The sequence below is a fragment of the Sinocyclocheilus rhinocerous genome, unplaced genomic scaffold (assembly GCF_001515625.1).
Source record: "Sinocyclocheilus rhinocerous isolate Xijiao unplaced genomic scaffold, SAMN03320098_v1.1 scaffold4820, whole genome shotgun sequence".
NCBI classification, from domain to species: Eukaryota; Metazoa; Chordata; class Actinopteri; order Cypriniformes; family Cyprinidae; genus Sinocyclocheilus; species Sinocyclocheilus rhinocerous.
This window is the reverse complement of record NW_015639763.1, coordinates 168,302-190,945: the sequence shown is the minus strand read 5'-3', so window position 1 is coordinate 190,945 and position 22,644 is coordinate 168,302. Positions and strand designations below refer to the sequence as shown.

Sequence of the window (22,644 nt, the reverse complement as noted above, 5' to 3'; positions counted from 1 at the left end):
GTAGGTATGTGGGGGCGTGTTCGAACGAGCCGTTTTAGGTAGGTGTGGCTGACTCTGAACTTTTATAAAGAATATCTCTTTGGATTTGAGACTTTAGTCTTTGCAACTTTACAGATCTTCTTTATGCACCAAGAGCTTGTAACACTCCAAAGAGAAAGGAAAAATTGAAATCGCATCATATGACCCCTTTAAATGTGCTGTTGAAGTGAATGAGTCATGCAACAGTCATTAGATGCTCATGTTATATTTAGTGTTGTGTCAAGCAGAATGAGAGAGACCCACTGGAGACATTGTAGTGATAATTGAAGCAGGTGCTGTTGAGGCTGCAGGGCTCTGTCTGGTTGCTGTCTGGACACACTCTGTCGGCCACTGGAGGGCGCAGCACGTGTCTCGTCCTCATCCTCACTGTGCTTTCATTACATGGCTACAAATAAATACAGTTAAAAGGTCAAGAGGGCTTTGACGTCAAACACATCAAAGTCTAGACACTATTTATTTTTAAAAAGTGCATATACATGGGCAAGCTGAGCAATAACCGCTGTGCTGTGTCATACTGCATTGTAAAAAGAAAAGAAAAAAACCCCAGCAGTCAGGCAGCCACATGGTCTTGCGATGCTAAGTGCACTGTTAGAAGCTGTTAGGCTGCAGGCAGCAACTAATCTGCATCTCCATCACTGTCAGACGCTAATGAGACCCTTTAAACGGCTAGCTGGCCATGTGCATGTATCTCACTATTGGGGAGGCTGATCATCAGCAGGAGCTCTATTCGGCTAGTGCCACATATCTGTGCACCCAGGTTTTTTGGGAACATTTCATAATTACGTAAAACCGAAACTAATTAAACAAGCTCAATCACCGAACACTGGTGTTTGACATGTTCACAGTGCTGGCTGAGCGCTTTGACACAGCGAAGAGAACAAACATCGCTTGGAACCGAGAGCGTACAAGGTAGAATTGCGATCTAATGTGATTAGCGTAGAGACTAAATTATGCTGAAATGGCTTGGCAGTCTTGTGTAGGTTGGGCCGAGCCAGGATAACTCATCCAGTTTGTTTCTGATTTGTTGAGTGCGAATTGAAGAGCTGTTTGCACTTCAATGAGTCAGCGGCCCGAAGGCAAATTGTATCTAGGGTAACTTTTTATGCACAACATTAATTAGAATAACAAATGCTTCATTACTACTGGAGGTTCATCTGCATACTGATTTCAGTTGTCTCCGTATTCACCGTTTGAAATTTCGCCGCAGGAACTCTGGAGAACTGTATGAAGATTTGACTTGCGAGGCAGCATTAATGTGAAATATTCAAATAGATGCAAAACATCTCGACACTGTCTTATGTCATGGCCCGAGCTGAGAAAGAATCGTGCAAAAATATACTGTAAAACATTTCTGTTAATTCACAGACTGAATATTCTCTCTAGAGGCATATTTTTTTACGAGCTCACAAACACCAGTGCATAATTTTCACCTACAAAACAATGTCAACAGCAGTCTTATTGAAGACAGCTTAGAGCAGGATGATTGCAAGTGGAAGTCAAATGTTAGTGGAACATGTCCATAGTTAATATGAACTCATATAACTGACACACATGCATAAAAAACACTTTGGGATAAAAGATGCACAGTGTATATTGTTATGAATTTGGTCATTTCATTAGTATTGGACAATATATTTTCTTAATATCTTTTAAATAATATCCTAATAACTTTGCCATCATCTAACATTCATTAAAAACTCAATTATACTATTAAAAGTAATGGCAACACTTTCTATGCTTCCTATGCTCATAATAAATGAAAGAGCCATTTATACGTATTCATAGGCAAGTATTACTGTTCTATAAGTTGTCTAAATTCATGTGTAGCTTTTAATTGTTTTAGCTTTTAAAAGTTTTTAGTGTTTTACTAATTTAATTAGACAAATCAATATTTAACTTACACTATCATTGAAAACGTTTGGGGTCAATATGTTCTTTTTTTAAAGACATTTATACCTTTATTCAGAAGGATGCATTAAAGTGATCAAAAGTGACACTTTTACACTGTTACAAAAGATTCCTATTTCAAACAAATGCTGTTCTATTCATCATAAAATGTATCACACTTTCCGCAAAAATATTGAGCAGCACAACTGTTGTCAATATTCATAATAATAAGAAATGTTTCTTAAGCACTTAATCAGCATATTAGAATGATTTCTGAAGGATGACGTGACACTGAAGACTGGAGTAATGACTGCTGAAAATTCAGATTTGCCATCACAGGAATAAATTACTGTTTAAAATATATTAAAATAGAAAACAGTTATTTTACGTTGTAACAATATTATACAATATTACAGATTTTACTGTATTTTTGATAAATGCAGTCTTGGTGAATCTTGGTCAACTCCAAACTTTTGAACGGTAATGTAAATATTACTGGTCTTATCACACACTTGGCTAAAGTGTCCAAAAGTACATGAATACTTTTTGGGGCCTCTGTACGCTGGTCCTCGCATCAGAGACAGCTCAGAATGTTGCTGAATGTTTAAATTGTGCCTTGAGGATATAGCAGCAGACATAAAGGACATCTTACTATTGAACAGGTGCTCCACTGACTCCACTGGGACATCACACAGTCATTAGGGCACGGCAGGACGCAGGTCTGAGCTTGTGGAGGGATTTCATCCTGGTCACAGAAGGTCTCATTCACACTGCTAACCAGATCCCCACTGCCACGCCTCACACACCTGTCACAGCCAAAGAACAGCAGAATGAGGATGTGGAGGACGAGGGTGGCAGACTGTAGTGGGTCGTGACCCCTAAGAGAAGCATCTGTGAGAAAGTGTCCTTGCTTACCGAATCTTGCGGCTTTGGACACCCTCACCACAGGCTGGCAGCTTGTCCACTGTGTTGATGGTGCAGACTGACCAGGGGTCTGTTACCCACTCGTACTGACCGCACTCACTGCGACAGGACACAGCCTCATACACCTACAGATACACAGAGACAATGATGCACTGATTACAGCTAAATCCATTTAAATATAATTTTGAAGCATCTATCTCAAGCATCAGGGTGGTTGACGTGAACAAGAAAAGCTTAACTGTATTCAAAAAGTATAATAAAGGAATGAAAGAACTTTTGTAATCTCTTTTCTAGTTATGAGATTCCCTGTAGATGTTATTCAGAGTAGACACCATCTTTAATCTGTTGCAAACTAAAATAAGGCTGTGACAATAAGAGTTACCTGTAACTCTTTAATTACTGAATATCAACTGTTATTTTTGTAATATTCTTTTTGCAATTTTTAAAAACTTAAATTCAACAATTGCATTCATCCAAAACATTAAATGTGCATATCCAATACCATAATGCTTCAATCTACTGTTGAAATCAGGCATTATGAGGACTAGACTAACATATATTATATTCAGTATCATATATAGTAGTTTAATACTAACATATAATACACTAGCTAGCCTATACATTTTTATTTCATGAAGCCTCTGAAAGTTCATTTGTAAGCCAACAGTTTGGAAAGAGAGGTCACAAATTAATGTTTTGGAGAGACAGGTCACTTGGGAACTTGACAAATTATAAACAGGACAGCCTCAAATCAGAACTTTTCTTTCTTTTTATAACATCTTTCTTTATATAACCTCATTGTTATACAAGTCCCACTGTTTTGTACGGCTCATTTTACAATGGAATTCCATGCAATACAGCTGGAGGAACATTGAACATGTATTGATCAATTTATTTGGGCTCACAGTTACGGATTTTGAGTAACTAATATTGCAACAGAAGAAAAGAGACAAAAATGCAAACTGCTGCTAATAAAGTGCCAACTGGTTGCATTAATCCAGTAGTAATTCTCGCTATTAACAATCCATTAACTATGACTTTGGCCTTAATAAACTATTAATTTGCTGCTTATTAAGGTAGTTGTTAAGTATTAGGGATTTAGAATATGGTCGTGCAGAATATTTGCTTTATAAATACTAATAAACAGCCAGTATGTTATTAAAAGGCATGCTAATAAGCAACTAGTTCATCGTGAGAATTGGTCCCTATACTAAAGTTTGCAAACATCGTGTATTGTTGTCCTCAGTCTCTCACAGCATTGTTTTGGTTTGCGTCAGATGTGTGTCTGCTCTGATTATGCTCTATTTTTTGGTGGCTGATGACTGGCGAGAGGCTTTTTGATGTGGCACATGTAGGGCATTCTCCTACTTCTTAACTTCAGTAGACATGATTTCATTTAAAAAATGAGTCCAGAAGCCAAAAACTGAAGTTTTGAAATACTTGGCAATCAATCCATCAAACCTCATAAGAAAGTGGCTTATGAAAACACAGTGAACAAATGAGACCGTACGTTTATAGCTTCCTCCCCAAGGGGATATACAGACCCTAACACACACTCTGAAAATATCCCATCTGGCCCTGCAGCTGCTAAAAGCCCCATCAGCGCTCTCCTCTTGTCTCCTCTCGTCTCTCCTCATCTCCTCTCCTCTCCTTTAATGAGTGTCATTGAATTTCCAATTACAATAATCAAACAAGTGTTAAGACGATGCTCAAGATGGGAGAAGTGAGTGAAAAGATGATGAATGAAATTGGCAGTAAATCTACTGAAGCATTAAAAAAGGGTAATTTCATTAACATAGACAAATATCAAGCTCTACAAACATGACGATATCAAGAAATGAAATTGGCACGTTAAGAAACAATCATTAATTCAGCAACACTCATCAACAGCAGCAAACTATTTTATTTAAAAGCCCTTAATGGGCAAAGTCAGTTTTACGGCAAGCCTGACAGTTTTTCTATAAGGCTCCAATAAATATCCAACCTGTCGTCTGACTTTTACAATGCAAAGGTGGCACACGGTTATCGCATAGTAAGGAAAAGTTCCAATCTGTTCTTTAAATAGCACAAATATAGGATTCTATTCGCCTTCACCGCAACTTTCACTGCCTAACTCTCAAGTGGAGGTAATATTTTAAGAAAAATAAACCAGCTATGCTGCTCACAGGTCAGTTCCTGTAACCTCTTGGAGGATGTCGGTACTCTGGGCCAGATAATGAAGTCCCCTGATCCTTCTCAAATGTTAGTCAAAGGGCCAGAGACGACATATAAAATGTACTTCATACTAATTCAAATCTCAGTCGGCCCGTGATCAAAATACACTAGCGCTCCTCTTATTCAGAGGAGGGCTGGGGCCACGGAGGCCAGCGGGGCAGTGGGGTTAACAGATGCACAGGGAGAAACACAGAATGAGGCACTGACCTGAGCCTTTGAAGATGTCCGTATTAGCAGTGCATGACAGGCAAAGGAGAGAGAAGAGAAATGATATATATATTAGTTTTGAGCTTTAACTTCTCCTGTGCAATAGCCTGTTGCTGTCTGGACTAGCTAAGAAACTCCCTTCAACAAATTAGAAAAGTATAGAAGAAATTCAATGCAGATTTTCTGGCTTTGTGTGCGTGTGTAATTCTGTTTATATGAAGGATGAAGATGAAGACAATAATGACCGCAGTAAACTGCCAGATTGAAAATGTAATTAACTTTCTAAATTGCATAAATATGCAAAAGTCTAGAAAACAAATAGTGTTTTACACTAGAGGGAAAGCTGTCCAAAACTTTACAAATGATTTAAATCCTCCAGAACATCTACTATCTTCTACTTGATGTGAACATATGTATGAATGTTACTACATTAGATGCAAAATATCAAACCAAATGGCATTTCAGAAATGAAATGGAAAAAAAACTCTCTTAACTTAAAAGTTAATGTACTGTTTAAAATTAATGCAAATATATTGGGACACTTTCATAGTTTCATAGTGACAAAACTGACAAAAACAAACAAACAGTCAATTCAAAAATGGGTCAAAAAGGTGAAGATAATTTTGAGAAAAGTAACATGTTTGTAGATAATACTTTTGATAAAACGTTTGATCTAATGCAAAAACATTCATAGATTTTTAAGAGTCCAAATGTTGTTTCAGGCCACTATAAACATGAAATATACATTTAAATATTTAATAAATAGCCAAAAGTTTTCATATCAATATATATTTTGACATTCAGTAATAAAAACCAGTTTAAATAAAAATATTTAAACATTCAATTATTTCTTTCTGAATATTTTGCACAATATACAGACAGCATACTATATATTTTTTAATATAATACTGCAAGATATTGTATTATGTTCTGACATCGAATTATTCATACAGCATGTTTTGGCTAACAACAAAATACTTATAAAAGAGATATAATTGTCGTGCATAGTGGGTCAAAGCAGTGCTAAAAGAGCACAAAGCAAACACTGAGGGCATCCACAGTGTATATAATATATGCACACACCCACACACACAGAGCCCTAACGTGAGAGCAGCATTTACACGAGCAGCAGAGACGGCAGTGGTAAGCCTGGCAGGCAACTCTCCACTCTATAAATCTCTTTAAGTGTCACAGCCTGACTCAAACTTCAAACAGATTGGGCCATTACTGTCTCCTGGCCCCTGGAATCAAACTAAACAATCGGGGTACACTGAAACACAGGGAGATAAATGCTACCACGGTGATGGCTTCTAATACACTTAAGATGATGGTCTGATATTGAAAAGCTGATACTAGGCAAAAATGGGAGACAAAATAAAAGGATGAGATTTCAGGAAGTACCGGCAGGCTATAGGGCAGACCTAGTGTGCTCACACTGAAGCTCTAAAACAATGTTTTAGGACACCAAGACTATGTGTGATTTTATCTGACAGCTGCCAATAAAAGATCTGAGAAAACTTCAGTGGAATGGGACAACTTTTTAACAAATGCGCCAGCATTTACTCACCATAAAGTGACTTCTGTGATTTTTGTAGAAGTGTGAGAGACAAGTAATGGCAGATGGCAAGATTTTCAGTCCAGACAGAGTAACTTAATTTCTTCCTGTTCCTTGCACAAAGGTATTATGGCTTTTAAAGAGTTGAAGTATAGCTTGAGTAATATTGATTACTTTTATTGTGGGTTTTATGGAGCTTGACAGTCTGGTCACTGAATGTTTTATTGCATGGGTAAACATATAAAATAGTCTTTTTGCTCAGTTATGTCAAGTAGGCCTATAAATTGTTCCGCACTTTTCACAATGTATACAATCTTTCAAAAGTTTGGGGTCAGTAAGATTTTTTTATTCTCAAGAAATGAATACTTGTATTCAACAAGGATGCATTGCGATCAGAAGTGACAGTATCTGTTTTTTTAATGTTATTTTAAAGCACTCAAAGAAAAAAAATGTACCACAGTTTCCACAAAAATGTCAAGCAGCACAACTGTTTTTAACACTGATAATAATAAGAAATACAAAGAAATGTTAAATGATTTCTGAAGGTGACACTGAAGACTGCTGCTGAAAATTCAGCTTTGCATCACAAGAATAAATTACATTTTAAAATGATATTAAAATAGAAAACAGTTGTTTTAAGTTTAAATAATATTTCACATTACTACTGTTATACTGTATTTTTAATCAAACAAATGTCTGATCATAAAAGATTTCTTTCAAAATATAAAAAAAAAAAGTTGTATCAACACCAAACTTTTGAACAGTAGTGCATACATTATTTCAGAGCAACTTTACAGAAAACAGTGCCTTTAAAACCCCCAGTTGGCAGCCAATGACAAGACATGAAAATAAAAAACTCCTTAAGATGCTTAAGTAGAATGAGGAAATGCCATCATCGTCTGGCAGGCACATATTTAAACAAATCTCCACATGATCCATAATCATGTAATCTTTTTGTCATAAGGGTCTGTAACTAAATGAGGGTGAGTAATGATGAATGATTCCTTTAAACTCCACTGAATGATCAGATACAAACAAAATTGGTCTTGACAGGAATCATTTCAGTGTGGCAGATTATTCACAACCACCGTCTCAATTCTGTCCCGTTCTCAATGCAATAAGTGCTCTGAAACTGTGGAGGAGTTTTTATTTTACTGCTAATTCAATCATTTAAGAGACTCCATACATACACACACATTTTTAAGTGACGATTAATACCTCTCATACCTCTATATTAGTCCTTGATTCATTGCAGATTCAAACGCTAAGCAGCTATTCATTCTAATAACAAAAGCTTTCATTGGATTAACGCTAAAAGTTACATTTCTGACCTCTTTTTCCAACAAGGGGATTCCATGGCTTTCAGATGACAAGTGAGCATTTATTATTTATATCATCACGCAGTTCTCGTTTCGTTATTCTAATTAGTTGATAAAGTGATGGCTAACCTTTGTAACATAGCTAAACGCTCCAGGCCATCTGGACTGCAGGAGGACTTTCACAAAGCTGGAAAGACTCCAAGAGCAAACTGAGCACCACACTGCCAGGGACCAAACAATATGCATATTCAGAACGACTGTGTGATGCAGAAGATTATCAGAGGAGGAACAAGAGTGCGAACACCGACCACATGGGTTTTACAACTTTTACTCATCTTCTCAACCTGCTGTAGATTGGAGCGGTTTCTGGTGTCTGTATTAATGGATTGTTCACAAATATTTTCTCAATTTTTCAATTTCACACCATTCTACACCCAGGTCACATGACTTAACATCATGAACTCCAGAGGTTTGACGTCATTGCTGTGCCCTGATCAAATTGCTTCAGAAGACATAAACTACTGAAGTTGTTTGGATTACTTTTACAGTGCCACTGAGATGATGGAAATGCAAACATTTATTACAAAAGCTACTTCGTGCGAAAAATCACAGAAACAAATTCCACCTGCCTTGGCTGTGTGGCGATAAATAAAGATTCGATGACGCTAATCTAATGCTAGCATTGTCACTGCGAGCAAGGAATCTTTCACCCTTTTACGCCTCCTCTTGTTGAAATGTTCTCTGATTATAAATGAGTCCAAGCGCAATTCAAGCTCATAGGATAAATAACAGCTCCTCTGGCATCAAACACATTTGAGAGAGTGTGTGAGAGAGATGTGGAGAAACGCTGTGGGCCGCTCATTAATGAAGTGAAGCAGCTTTTGCCCAAATCAAAACATCAATCTCCAAAGACCTCTCTGTTAAACAAACCTCCAAGTCAACAATTTGACAGGGAGTATCAAAGCATAACATCTCTTTCGCCTAGTCATTCGGCACAAATACAGTACATTTTCCCACAGTTGGAAATGCCAGATATACACGCAAAGCCTAAATGAAAAACATATTGATTTTGTTGTATTCAATAAAGGAAGCTGTGATTGTTTCAGCATGGGGGCAGAGCACCGCAGTTATGGCCATAACCGGCGAGCAGCAACATATTTTGCCCGAAATGCACTTGAAAACTGTGACACATATCATCATCTGAAAGTGGCTGAACTCTGCACCAATTATGGAGGCGGCAGTGAGGGGGAGAGCAGCTTTCGTCTGCTTATTTCCACTCTTGTTTCCAGTTAACAAAAGAAAATGCCACACACTTTTAACCGGTCAGTCTCAAGAGCCTTCCTTTATATGAACCCCCAATCACACCAAGGGTAAGACTTCAGGAGAGTCACTATAACAGACTTAAGATTCACTGTAATGCTACAATAGACTTACAATAGACAACTTGTCACAGACATTTTACAAAAAACTCTACAAAATTCAGATTTTAACGATTGGTTTCCTTTTATTTTATGAGTATGAATTTGAATAGAATTGGCCACAAAAGACAGGATGCGGAGTATTAAAATGGAATTACAGAAAGATTAATTTACTGAATTGTAACTCAAACTTATTCAACAGTCAAAAAACAAAACAAAAAAAACAGAGGGATTTCATTAGTCAAACAAGTTCTGCAGCACGCCATAATTACATTACTAATTAATTGACAAATTATGTCCATGTATTCCCATTTATATAGACTTATTTCTGTACACAAAATTCAATACTGTCAAAAGATCAAAACAAGTAATCAAAACAAGTTTTAATTCTGAATTTAATAGCATCAGTAAATGTCTACCACATTATAATATATTCAGTACAATAATATTAAATAATTTATCTACACTACTGTTCAAAAGTTTTTGTTTTAAATACTCTTTTGCTCACCAAGGATGTTTTTATGAGATCAAAATATATATATATATATCTCTGTGAAAATAGTTTAATTTCAAGTTTCAGTTTTACTACTATTTATATGTATTGTAAATTAGTGAGAAGGAAAACATAAAACACAGATGATTATCTGCATAAGCATCACAATTAAATATATTAAGAACATGAATGTTAAGCACTGTACCAGGTTGCCAACAATAGGTAGCTTTGTAAACAAATCTAATTCTAATTGTAACATGCTGTAATATGATTTTTAAAAAATCTGTGTGCACAGAAGTATAATGTCTTTGTGAGGTTTAACAACCTTTCATCATGTTTCCCTACGCTGTAGTGCATGTAATCTTGCAGAGCAGTCACAGCATACAAAAGCATGACAAGATGGTTTCTAAAAGTCTACTTCTGAGCTAAAGACGTGCTTCATTTAGAAGCTGTGGGAGAGGCAGAAATGCTTTATAGGGAGATTGGTTTCTAAGCACAGATTTACAGAGGTTGTTAAATTATGCAAGCCTGCTGAACACAGGCTCATCTCATCAGCAGAACAGTCTGCCTCAGCGCACATGATGGCTACCATATGGCACCCAGCTCTGGAGGTGGGCAAGAAGAATGTTCTTTACACAGCGAATCTAGCACCGAGCCCTCCACTGCGGGTAAAACAGACTTCAAACTGCGGCGGAGACTGCACCAGCCCTGAGGAGGACTGCATCTGTTGCATCTGATAGAAACATCACTATTTCCCACACTTAGTAATGAGGATCCTACACATTAAAGAGCCAGAAAATTACTTGTCACTAGCGATTCAGAAACATGGACTATTTCACACAAATGAGTACAAGTCATATTTGCGAGGTTCATACTGCTATGCACGGCACTGTAATGAAGTACAAGGAGTTATTTAGAAGTGGAGAAAGGAAATATCAATGTTACAGAAGTGCACTCAAATCTTATTCAAGTGTCTAAACAAACTGATGAAAATGCTGTTCAAAACCAAAGACAGCTGTCTAGCTGCATAGTCAGCCAATGACTAAACAGAGTGTTTGAGTACTAAGGCTTCCAAAACCACTTCATGTGATAATCTACAATAAATTCCAGAGACAACCAACTAAATATCCATCCATCCTTCCTTCTAGGAGCTTATGTTCAAAAGTGCATCTACTTTCATTAATTCGAAAAGAGAAGCCTGTACATTCTGCTAAATAACTTATTTTGTGTTCCATGAAAAGAATGTGTTTAAAGTAACATGCGAGTTAAAAGGATAGTTCACCCAAAAATGACAATTCTTTTATTAATTACTCACCCTCATGTTGTTCCAAACCCGTAAGACCTTTGTTCATCTTCAGAACACAAATTAAGATTTTTTTGGTGAAATGTGAGAGCTTTCTGACCCTGCATAGACAGCAACAATACTACCACGTTCAAGGCCCAGAAAGATAGTAAGGACATCGTTAAAATAGTCCATGTGACATCAGTGGTTAAACCATAATTTTACGAAGCTACGAGAATACTTTTTGTGCACAAAGAAAACAAAAACAATGACTTTATTCAACAATTCTTCTTCTCCGCGTCACCGTCTACCGCCATTCGTGAGAGTACCACGGAATGCATCACTAATGTCACATGGACTATTTTAACAATGTCCTTAATACGTTTCTGGGCCTGGGAACATTTCAGATGCATTGCTGGTCAGAAAGCTCTCGGATTTCATCACAAATATCTTAATTTGTGTTTCAAAGATGAATGAACGCAATGAGGGTGTGTAATTAATGACAGAATTTTCCTTTTTGGGTGAACTATCCCTTTAACACATGATGGCATCCCTATAAAACAATAGCTAAACCCATCAGACTCTTGTTTAAGGTGTTTTTTCAGAATCAGGAGCATGTGGCACTAATGTAGCCAGTTCCTGCACAGTTCAATTTACAGATCAATAGTAAGACACAGCATAGGGATGTGCACAATCCCTTCATGCACAACCTCCTCCCGCTTCCGTCACAGTGGCTGATCATCTGTACAGCATGAGGAGGCGAGATAAGAATATCAATCTCATCTCTTGTCGAGTGACTCACTGTGGGGAATGGTGCAAGAGGAAACATCTGGAGAAGGTTGCGCATCATCCCGTCTCCCATTTAGCACGGCTGATGGCAGACAATTACAGGGCAAAGACAGTCAGAATCATCAGCATTTATCGGGATAATGAGATGGAATGCTCTTCGATTGACGTGTGGTAAGCTGTAACACTGCTTATATAAGTTATCCTCCCAGGAAGGAGAAAGGAAAACTAGAGTGTTGGGTTCTCGCTAAAAGCTATGGGTGACAGGAAGAAGGCGCTGCAGCCCTACACCCGTGTTATGTCCTTATAGGGTGAGCATGTCAGACAGCCCATCAATAGATAAGTGGTGGAAAGACAGCTCTGGTCAGCTGTTTACTAGTCCGAAAGGGAGCTGGAACAATCTAGTGATTGTGACAGGCCTCTCCGAACCTGTAATACCTGAAAGCCTAAATAATGAATGAATGCAGAGCACTGCCCTGCTCTTTGACTCACAGCAGAAAGCCGCACTGGGGAAAGTGCGGATTGCTTGTTAAAGGTAGGGGCCAGACAGCCAGAGACAGATTATCAAAGACACATAACAAGCCAAAGCTCACAAGGAACGTGGCGTGTTAACAAAGTTTCCTTACCTAGTCCTGTTCCAAACGATTTACTTAAAGAGAATCCGACATTAAAGCCCACTCCAGACATGTGATCTGATCTGCTGCAAATCACATGAATTTGATGTGACAATACTGAAATGTCAATTAAAGTGTTGATAGTGCACAACCAGATTTTTTTAGGAAAATGTTTGCCAGTCTTGAATTACACTTTGAATGCTTTGAGCATGCCACTCCGAACCATAAACTGCACTAATAAGGTTTTCGATTGATCTTGGACCAGTAGTTTCAACACAAAGACATTCACTCTGCTTTTCTTACTCTCCAGCCCTTAGAATAGAAAAATCCCTAGGAATCAGAGAATAAAATAAACGTATGACACATAAAATGATAATAAATGTTAACATTTATAAACTGCTCGTCTTTAATATCAAGCACAAAATGTGATTATCACATTTGGAGGTCAAAAGGTTTGTCAGTCAATGTTCCAGACAGTGATTGGATTTAGGGATGTACAACATTTTATCCATCAAACATTTTTGGTAAAAAATCTCACTGCTGGAGATGGACAATGGGCTGATCATCTGAAAAGAAAAACTGCTACTTTAAGATCTTATTAAAAAAATCATTTACAAAGACAAATACAGACATGAAACAACGTCAGTTTAATTACATTTAATGTAAACACTGAATGTTGATAGATGATATATGAGGGCAAAAGAGGTGATGTATGCAGCTGTTGAGTCTTGTGGATAAATTGTCTAGAAATCTAGAGAAGCATAATTAAAGCTTCCCAGTTGTGCATTAAAATGATCACATTAATACTGATTCATTTATAATGATAGTAAGCATGTGGATGCCACAAATAGTGAAAGGCTATTTAAAACGATAAATGTCATGTACCACATGGAAAGTGGAAATATCTCTAAACCCTCTGTTTCAAAAGGCTCGTTCAAAATGGTCAGCATTTTCAGTTTCAGCCCGAATATCCTGAAGTTTCAATTTTGGAAAAATTTTCATTTTGATGCATCACTATTCAGATAAAGAGCAAACGGAGAGTTGTGCTGCAACACCAAGGTCATGGGTTTGATTCCCAAGGAAGGCATCAACTGATAAAATGTTATATTGAATGCTGTGTCACTTTGCATAAAAGCTTCTGCCAAATGCATGAAAGCATAAAGAAAAAAATGTAGTCTTCTCTAAAGTTTCAGAATCAGAATAGATCCAACCAATAAATGTGCTCAGATATACCAAGATACCAAACACTGCATTCAAAATTCAGAGATTTCAATATGAACTCCAACATTTCCCATCAGACCCTTCTGAGAACTCCATTAAGTCTTCTGAGCTATAAAAGGGCATCCTCAGAGCAACACAATTTTCATCAGGGTCTCTCTCAAACTCAAACACATTCACACACACAAATCCACTGTGGCTTTGGTGGTGACTTTCTACTATACGTATGAAGAAATCTCAATCTCCACACCTTTGCAGAGTGGGCCGCTTCAAAAACCGCCAGCTGCACAGCCTCTCTGCCAAGACCACAGAGCGGTCGTTTGCAAAATGTTAACAGTGAGAGTTCATCTCCCCAAAATATTGGAGGGGGCATTAGCCAAGGCAAACTCTGCCTTTAGCGAAGGGGTATTTGGAGTCCTGTTAAACAGTGGGTCCATAAAAGTTGTTAGTAGGCACTTAGCCATCTGTATACACAGCAGCAAAAGAATGCATTTGAATATTTTTCACGCACACTGCCTCATCTGCATACTGACCTCTAGAAACCAGTGTGTCCTCTGCAGCCCATTCCAGCACACACAGCACATTTATAATATAATTTCCCTTTAAAGCGAGGCCCATCTGGGAGCAAGCTGTCGCAAATGTACTCATAGACGAATGTACCTTCTTTATGCTATTCTTTCATTTTTTGCAGATGCGGTTACGTCTAATTCAGACTCAAACAACGGCCTTACTCATGCATAAAGCACATCATTATTGACCAAATAAGCATTTCTATCACCAAGATTGAACAATATGCGAGCCATATGTGTACTTTAGCGAGATAAGGACTGGCAGTGTTGCACATGCTCAAGCAACAGCGTTTAACATAACACTTGTACAAACTGTCCTAACTAGCTGACAGCGAAAAGAGGAGAGGAGAGGTCACAAAAAGACAGTCTGCACTAATGGGCATGTTTTTCTGCAAAGAGCACAAATATACAGCAATCAGGAAGAGTATTTACAGGGACACTTGTTAGCACCTTTGTGAGAGACAAACTATTTAAAGGATGAGGAGATTGTGTTTGTTCATATTTTAGCTTCGAGGCTGAAGGACGTTCAGTAAACTGCACTTAATGAAGAGGCATGCATTAACCGGTGAAATGGTAATGAGTTGAATGTTAACCATGCTGAAAATGCAAAATGTATCTCTAGGCAGCTTAAATATAGTCCGTTGGGGATATTTCAGGCGTTCAATAAAAATGGATGTGTTAAAGGCCCTAAATGAAACAGTTTACATGACCGATTATCTGAATCATGATGCCTGCGATCATAGACCCTAATGATTCTCATTACTCGCTTCTCACTGATGATCCACCATATGGCAGTGGAAGCCCACAGAGATACTATTTCCCTATTGGGACCGCACATCTCACCTGATTCTTCAGGTCTAGTTTGGGGCATGGCCGCCCGCCGTTGAACGGCTTCTCCCGTAGCCATTTGGACCTGATTTTCAGCCCGCTGCCACAGGAGGCGCTGCAGGCCGACCATGGTGACCAGTCGCTCAGCTTGCAGTCCAGAGGGCAGGGTATGTGGCAGACATCTTCCACCAGACCTGCGAAAGAGCATGTCGAGCAATCAGAGCGGCCGAGCCCCTGCCATTCAACATCACGCTAACAACGTTAGCGGAAACACCTGGTGCCGATGCTGAGACCTCCGTCTAATTTACACTGACAGTTCAGGGCACCCCACAGCTTCCTATTTGACTAATGACTGCTTGCCTTCCCAGCGGAGGACAAATTACTTGGCTCTTTACTGAGAGAGAAAGAGAAAGAGAGGAAAAGGAGATGGAAATGAGTAGACAAACCTGATTCACTGCAGAGGTCTGGGCTAACCAGGTGGGCTTCGTGGTCCAGACAGGTCACGGCACGATAACGTAATCCGTGACCGCAGTCACGCACCTCTCGCCGACCCCTCCATCCCTGGAGGGATCCTTGCACAGGGGTCTCCGATAGGATACAAGAGGACCAATTACCATACGGCTGAGAAACAAACTCCTCACACGGACAGGGCTCGGACTCCACTAGAGGGTACAAGTCTTCGCGCTGACAGCGGTCTTGTTTCCGGCTCTGACCTGAAATGGATGGAGAGCCAGAAAGAAAGATGGAAATAGAGAGGGGAAGCAATAAATAAGAAAGACTAGTCATCTGAATTTTAGGTGCCATTTGGATGAAACATTCAGACAGCACTCATGTGTGTAATATACGTATCTGTCTTTGAAAATTATTAAAACATTAATGGTGTCTGGATAACTGGACCATTATTCATTCTGCTGTCAACTGTGGACTGTTAAGTGCCACTGCAAACATCCCCAGGGAACGATTAGAGAACTATTCTGAGTAGACTGAAATGGAAACGCTTAGTGACGATAGCAGGAGTCACAGAATAACTTCCAAGCAAACATGCCGCTCTTTCAGCACACTATATATGATGGAGCAGACGTGTCCAATCCTGCAGAGTTCAGCTCCAACTTTAATTAAACTAATCAAGGGCTTTAGGGTTACTAGAAATGTCCAGTATTGGAGCAAGGACGCTACAACTTTGCAGGATTATTGGTATGTATTTTGTCCTCAAGGATATCTGATTAGAGTTCAAATTGTGCTAGGACTTTTGGGGGGACCAAACCTGCTCAACATTAAAGCTTATTAAAGCTTCAAGAGCAGTGCACTTACTACATGATGTTACCATGTGCTGTACTGTCAAACAGAAATGGGATCTGATTTTGATTCCCAGAGAATGCACAAACTGATAAAGATTACCTATTTCAAAGTACTGCAAGTTGCTTTGGATAGATGCTTATGTTAAATGCTTAAAATATTACTTTTAAACAACTATTTTAAAAGGTTTTTTGACCCATAAATGAAAATATTGCCATCAATTAGTCATTTACATTTATGCATTTAGCAGACACTTTTATCCAAAGCAACATACAAAAGAGGAACACAAACAATTTTTGTCAAAAAACCAACAATAATCGTAATATACAACGCCAGGTTCATTAGACAAACAGATTTGGAAGAAAGCTAGAATTACTCACCCTAATGTCTTTCCAACTCCACAAGAATTTATAAGAATTTAAGATATTTTTAATGAAACCTGAGAGATTCAGTCCCTCCATTGAAAGTGCATTCACCAAAAACAACTGACACATAAAATTTCCAGTTTCGTTGTTTCACATATAAACACTAATCAAGGCACATACATAAAGCTCATCAATTATGTTAAACAGAAGCTGAAGCTTGATTGCTTGACGCGCAAGCACAAACCTCACTGGTTCTTGCTGCAGCTCAAACGTGCTTGCCTGACACTTTCAACAGAAGGACAGAAATCTCTCAGGTTTCATTAAAATATCTTCAATTGTGTTTCGAAGATGAAAGAAAGTCTCATGGGTTTGTAACAACATGAGGGCGAGTAAATGATGACAGAATTTTCATTTTTAGGTGAACAAATAACCCTTTAACTTTTATAGGGTTTTATAGAAAGTGGTAAACTTACCCGCTTGTATGTTATAAATGTTTAGCACAAAGGTGGTCCTGAGAACTGAACCAACCAGAAGCATCTTCCTTTCTCTCTCCCACATTCTTTATTTTTAAATATACAAACATAGACCCACAGCACTCTCATTTTCAGTGGACCATATACATCTAATTTATCTAATGAGGAGAGAAATGAATAGATTTAACATCATAAAGGCTTCTGTTTAAGAGGCTATTAGTTCCTCTTTGCACACTTCACTTCCTGGAACATTTCAAATTAGTCATGTCCATTAGACATGATGAATAGTATTAGGTTATATAAATAAAAGGATCTGTTCATGAGGAGAGATGCTCCTTTTTAGATTTACTGTCACCAACACTACAGACCAGCGTTCAACAGGGTCCTCAAACCTGTCAAGCAAAATTACATCAGCCTGTCAAACCTGTGGGCCGCACTGGACAATTAAGCATGGTCAAGCTGAAGAGCTGTGAAATATGATGCTTTGATGTACTGGATTCAGAAGCTTTTTGCGTTTTGTTGTTTGATTGAAGGATGCTGCTGGGTTGCATCAATGAGACTGGTGTGGTTTTGCTGACAGCTAAAGCTTTTCAGATAATGCTGATGAAAGATCATCATCATCAATCATGATGCAATACTCAGTGGATTCAGTCAATCTCTGGTCGAGTCAAAAGCTAAATTAGACTGCCTCAAAGAATATATTATTAGACAGCTTTGCTCTTGTGTTTCAAATTAGCTGAGGGTCAACCAAGAAAACCAGGAGTACTTTTTGCTGGGATTTACGTGCATGGGTTTAGAGTGTTTGCAAAATGGATTTATTTTTCATACTGTATAATTTGTACAATAATTAACAAATATCATATAGGCAAGTGTTTATGATTTTCTTTTATGCAACAGTTCAATAGTTCAATAGATAGTTACAGGATAAGTTTGCAAATTTTCAACCAAATTTGTATCGCTAATATGTTGTTAGTATATGTAAATTAACAATGTCTACTCTTTCTCCATGTTACCTGCACTCAGATATCCCTGTTTATTTGTCAGCAAAAGTTTGCCGGATGATGCAAAATGTGTAATTTTGCATCATCCGGCAGACTTTTGACAGCTCCAGGGCTTTTGTTAAAAGTACAGATCGAGCTTCTGGATTTTTGTATTCCCACCCATAGACAGTTGGATCAAAAATTAAAAGAGCATTATGTATGCTGAATTTTTTTGGCAAATGGAATGCCACAGTCATTTTCTCTGTTTTCCTACATAGCACTGATTTAAAAAATGTATTTCTACTGCATAGATAGCAAAGTTTGCCAGTAGTGAATTCCAAGTTTGCCAGTAGTGAATTCCCCCTTAATTATTGAGCATAATTTCATTTTAGACACAGTATTACCAATGAAAACATTTCCAAATGAAGCCAAAATAGAATTGGTGACTGCAGTGGTGGACAGTAACAAAGTATTTTTACCTTGTTACTGGACTGAATTACATTTTTGAAAGTATCTGTAAGTATATGTGAAAGTATTTTCATTTTGAGAAACATTCACTTCACTACATTACAAAGCATAATATCAGACTTTTCACACTTCACACACAATAAGTATATACTGTACGTTTAAATTACAAAATACACATTGATCAGTCAGAAATTGTTACCTTTAATACATAAGTGCATTAAAAATCTAATACTTTTGTACTTTATACTTTTACTGGAGTAATATTTTATTGGGGTATCTGCACTTTTACTCAAGTACTTGATATGTGTACTTCATCCACCACTGGTTGAGTGTCCCCGAGCAACACACAAAAGAGCTGAACCCAAATAAATCTGTATAGAATAAATCCTGTTTATGAATAAATTGGTTGAATAAATAATTCAACGACTCACTCATAAACAGTCACTTGTTTTATTTCTGAATGAATCATATGGTTTAAACAAATCTATAGAGTGAATGATTCTTTGACTTCCTCATAAACATTCTAACTGTCAGTATCGGTCTATCAGGAGGAGGCCTCTATATACAGAATACAGAGAGAGTGTGAGATGGACACAGAGACAGAGGTAGAAGCAAAGAGAAACTCACACTCTCACTGGTGTCCAGAAGTTTTCTGAGAAGTGTTTGCCAGGCTCCATCTGTTTTTGGTGTACAGAGGCGGTCAGTGATAGAAAACAGCTCTAACAGTGTGAAATCTCTGTCAGTACACTGCAGCCTCACTGACAATCTGCTCTCTGCTTTCACTGCATATGTGAGAGTATGTGCATATGTATATAACACACACACACACACACACACACACACACTTGTCAACAGTGACGATTCATTATTGATGACACCTCCAGAAACCAACACCTGCTGGATATTGTGCATTCAATTAAGCAAGAAGCACAAACGTTTTTTAAGGCTTCATTTCTGTCTTTTTTTTTTGCTCTTGAATTTCTAGGTTGAAATCTGACGTATTAGTTTGTGATCGCCTTTGATGTGGGATTTCCTAAAAGTATGAGGTGAAGAAAGCCTTTGAAAGTTTTTCTGACACAGTGAATACGTCACATTGTGAGACGTGCAGGATCTTAATGAGAGCCAATCATGATTTTTATGCGAACAAACTAACTAAAGAAGAAAGCACTGAAGTGATTCTCCAACAGACAGCTCCAAATCTGCCTGTAGAGTAGTTCACAGCAGGTCTCTGATCTCTGATGATAGACAGGACTGTCAAAATATGTTGGGTAGGTGCAGTAACGCTAAAGGAAAGAAGAGGAGGACATTTAATGAAATAATTAATGTTAATTCTCCTCAGTGGTACTGACTGGAGCACTGAACTCAAAGTTCACTTTAAACGACTTCCTTTTCCAATACCTTTTTTTTTCTAGCTTTAGCTGATTATGCTCAGCTAAGGAAAAAACTAAAGCTGACTTGTCTGTCTTACTCCCTTTGTTAAAATGATATTCCTCAAGTGATACTACAATTGTGACACTTGAGAATCCATTGTACATCTTGGCACTAGCTCTCAAAGGATTTTACAAATACGCCACTAATTTGTACCCGACCTTGTCAGGATATAAACAAGCTTATCGACTTGCCACGGTATAAGGATTTAGCTCATTCACTGTCGCAGTATTTGTCTTGTTGTGTGACTTTTCCATTCTAAACACTAAACAAACATCCTGTGGACTGTAAGAAATGAATATAATTAACCTTGCTCTTATATTTCCTGAGGAAAATTACAACTATTTGATAAAACACGCCAGAGCACATCAACACATATATACAGTACCTACATGATAATTTAAAGTACTTTTTTCCTTCTTTATATATTTGTATATTTATGAAAAAATAAGCAGAATCAAATCTTTAGCATTGTACAACCAGTTTACTTAACGTGTTGTTCAAACATTTTTTTTTACACAGAATTAGATGTATTAATATAAAAATATAATCCAGTATTTTCCAGTGAGACAAACTAAATTATACTATAAATTTATAAATTTATGGTTTTACTCCTTAATCATGTATTATTTTTCTACATTATTCTACATTATTTTGTACATATATTTTTTATTTATACAAACACTTATTTCTACATTTAAAAAAAATATTAATTAAATAAATTTGTAAGTAAAAAAGAGGAAATAAATATGAAATCAATAAATTAAATAATTCACAAATAGTAAAGTATAAGTATGGTATAAGTGTCATTAGAAAATGTCTCATTAGAACATGCAATGTATTTCTATCTACACTTTTTGACTTGTTTGTTTAAAAAAGATTGTTTATTTATTTCTCCATAATATTATAAGAGAGTTATATTAGGTATATTAGGCTGCTGTCACTTTAAGACCTCGTGCATGGATCCAATATATTGATATATATCCATTTTTAACTGTTTACATTTACCGTACTTAGAATATATCCAAATGTGTTTATATGAATTCTCACCAAAACAGATACATTTTTGTTACCATTCAAGCAAAATAAGCCACAAAAGAGAACTAGTTCTAGTCTAGTTAAAGCTAATGTTACAGCCTCTTGGATCAACCAGGAGTTACGCAGCTTGCTAAATAATATAATGGTTAATGCACAAACCCTTTGTTTACCAGTCTCATAGCCTTTTCCCATTAGTGTAATTAGCACATAAGGTGTGGAGCTGTCATAATACATGTTACATATTCACAACTTTGTGAATCACCTTTTTAGTTTTCTCAGTGGATCTAACCTGTTAGTGTGCGTTTGCGGGTACGTCGGCTCCCACAGCCAGAGCATTCAGAGAATTTCGACCAGGAGCTGAAGGTGCAGTCATCCTTGCACGGCACCCAGCAGCTCCTGAAGCGTGACGGCATCGGCCCGGCCCACCGGAGACACTCTGACACGGCTGCCATCTCATCATACTCGTCCACACAGCTCACTCCTGACAAGACAAACACATCTTTAATACAACAGCTCATTTGCAGTTATTGATGCTTACTTAAAAAAATTTAATAAACATTGCTTACACCGTAAGTCATTCTACACTTCAGTCAACACCAATCCAATCAGCCTCATTTATGGACAGAAAATAGGTAGCATAACCATTCCTCAGGAATTAACATGGATGTAAATTCATGGACATGTATTCGCAGCCGAACTGTGCATGGTATGGACACTAAAAGCCATTAACTTTTCCCCTTAACTCTTTCTTCTACTGCTCTGATTTCAGATCCTCTCGTATGGAAATAGTCCTTCTCTGTATCACCGCCACTGAGGGACGATAAATGATATGGCTTGGCAAATGTGAAGCCGCCTGTTACCTTTTCAGCACACTGCATCCATTCCACCCACAAGGCGATGTATTCCTTGCAGACAGCAGAGATTGTGCGGACTTTTCGCTCACTGACTTAAATTTGCCACTCTGCCTTACATGATGACATGTTTTGACACAGTCCTCCACAGCATGGCTTGCCTCCACTCAGCTGAGGCTTTTCATGGGAGCACTTAACACATAGCTGTAACGAAGGCACTTGAAGGAAACTTTTCAGACTAAATAGCAGGTCTTAGGATTGGTTGAGCTCTCATTGTTTCCACAGAATATCTCTGAAGAACGACTAAAAACACCTTAATTTCTCCATTGACCAAGACATTACGCAATATTTAATATAGAAAAAAAACCAAGTGGAATTAATATATGCTGTAT

At 37.7% G+C, this 22,644-nt stretch overlaps 1 protein-coding gene across 1 annotated transcript in view; it reads right to left on the bottom strand.

Moving 5' to 3' along the window:
* The window catches only part of thsd7ba (thrombospondin, type I, domain containing 7Ba), a 203,199-nt gene that overhangs the window by 27,771 nt on the left and 152,784 nt on the right, over nucleotides 1–22,644 (bottom strand). Inside the window, exons 15-20 of the mRNA XM_016567351.1 lie at nucleotides 15,800–16,066; nucleotides 15,369–15,547; nucleotides 5,272–5,277; nucleotides 2,842–2,975; nucleotides 2,579–2,732; nucleotides 283–424 (exon numbers count right to left, since the gene is read on the bottom strand). Coding sequence (XP_016422837.1) covers nucleotides 283–424; nucleotides 2,579–2,732; nucleotides 2,842–2,975; nucleotides 5,272–5,277; nucleotides 15,369–15,547; nucleotides 15,800–16,066 — 882 coding nt within the window. The remainder of the gene's footprint in view (nucleotides 1–282; nucleotides 425–2,578; nucleotides 2,733–2,841; nucleotides 2,976–5,271; nucleotides 5,278–15,368; nucleotides 15,548–15,799; nucleotides 16,067–22,644) is intronic.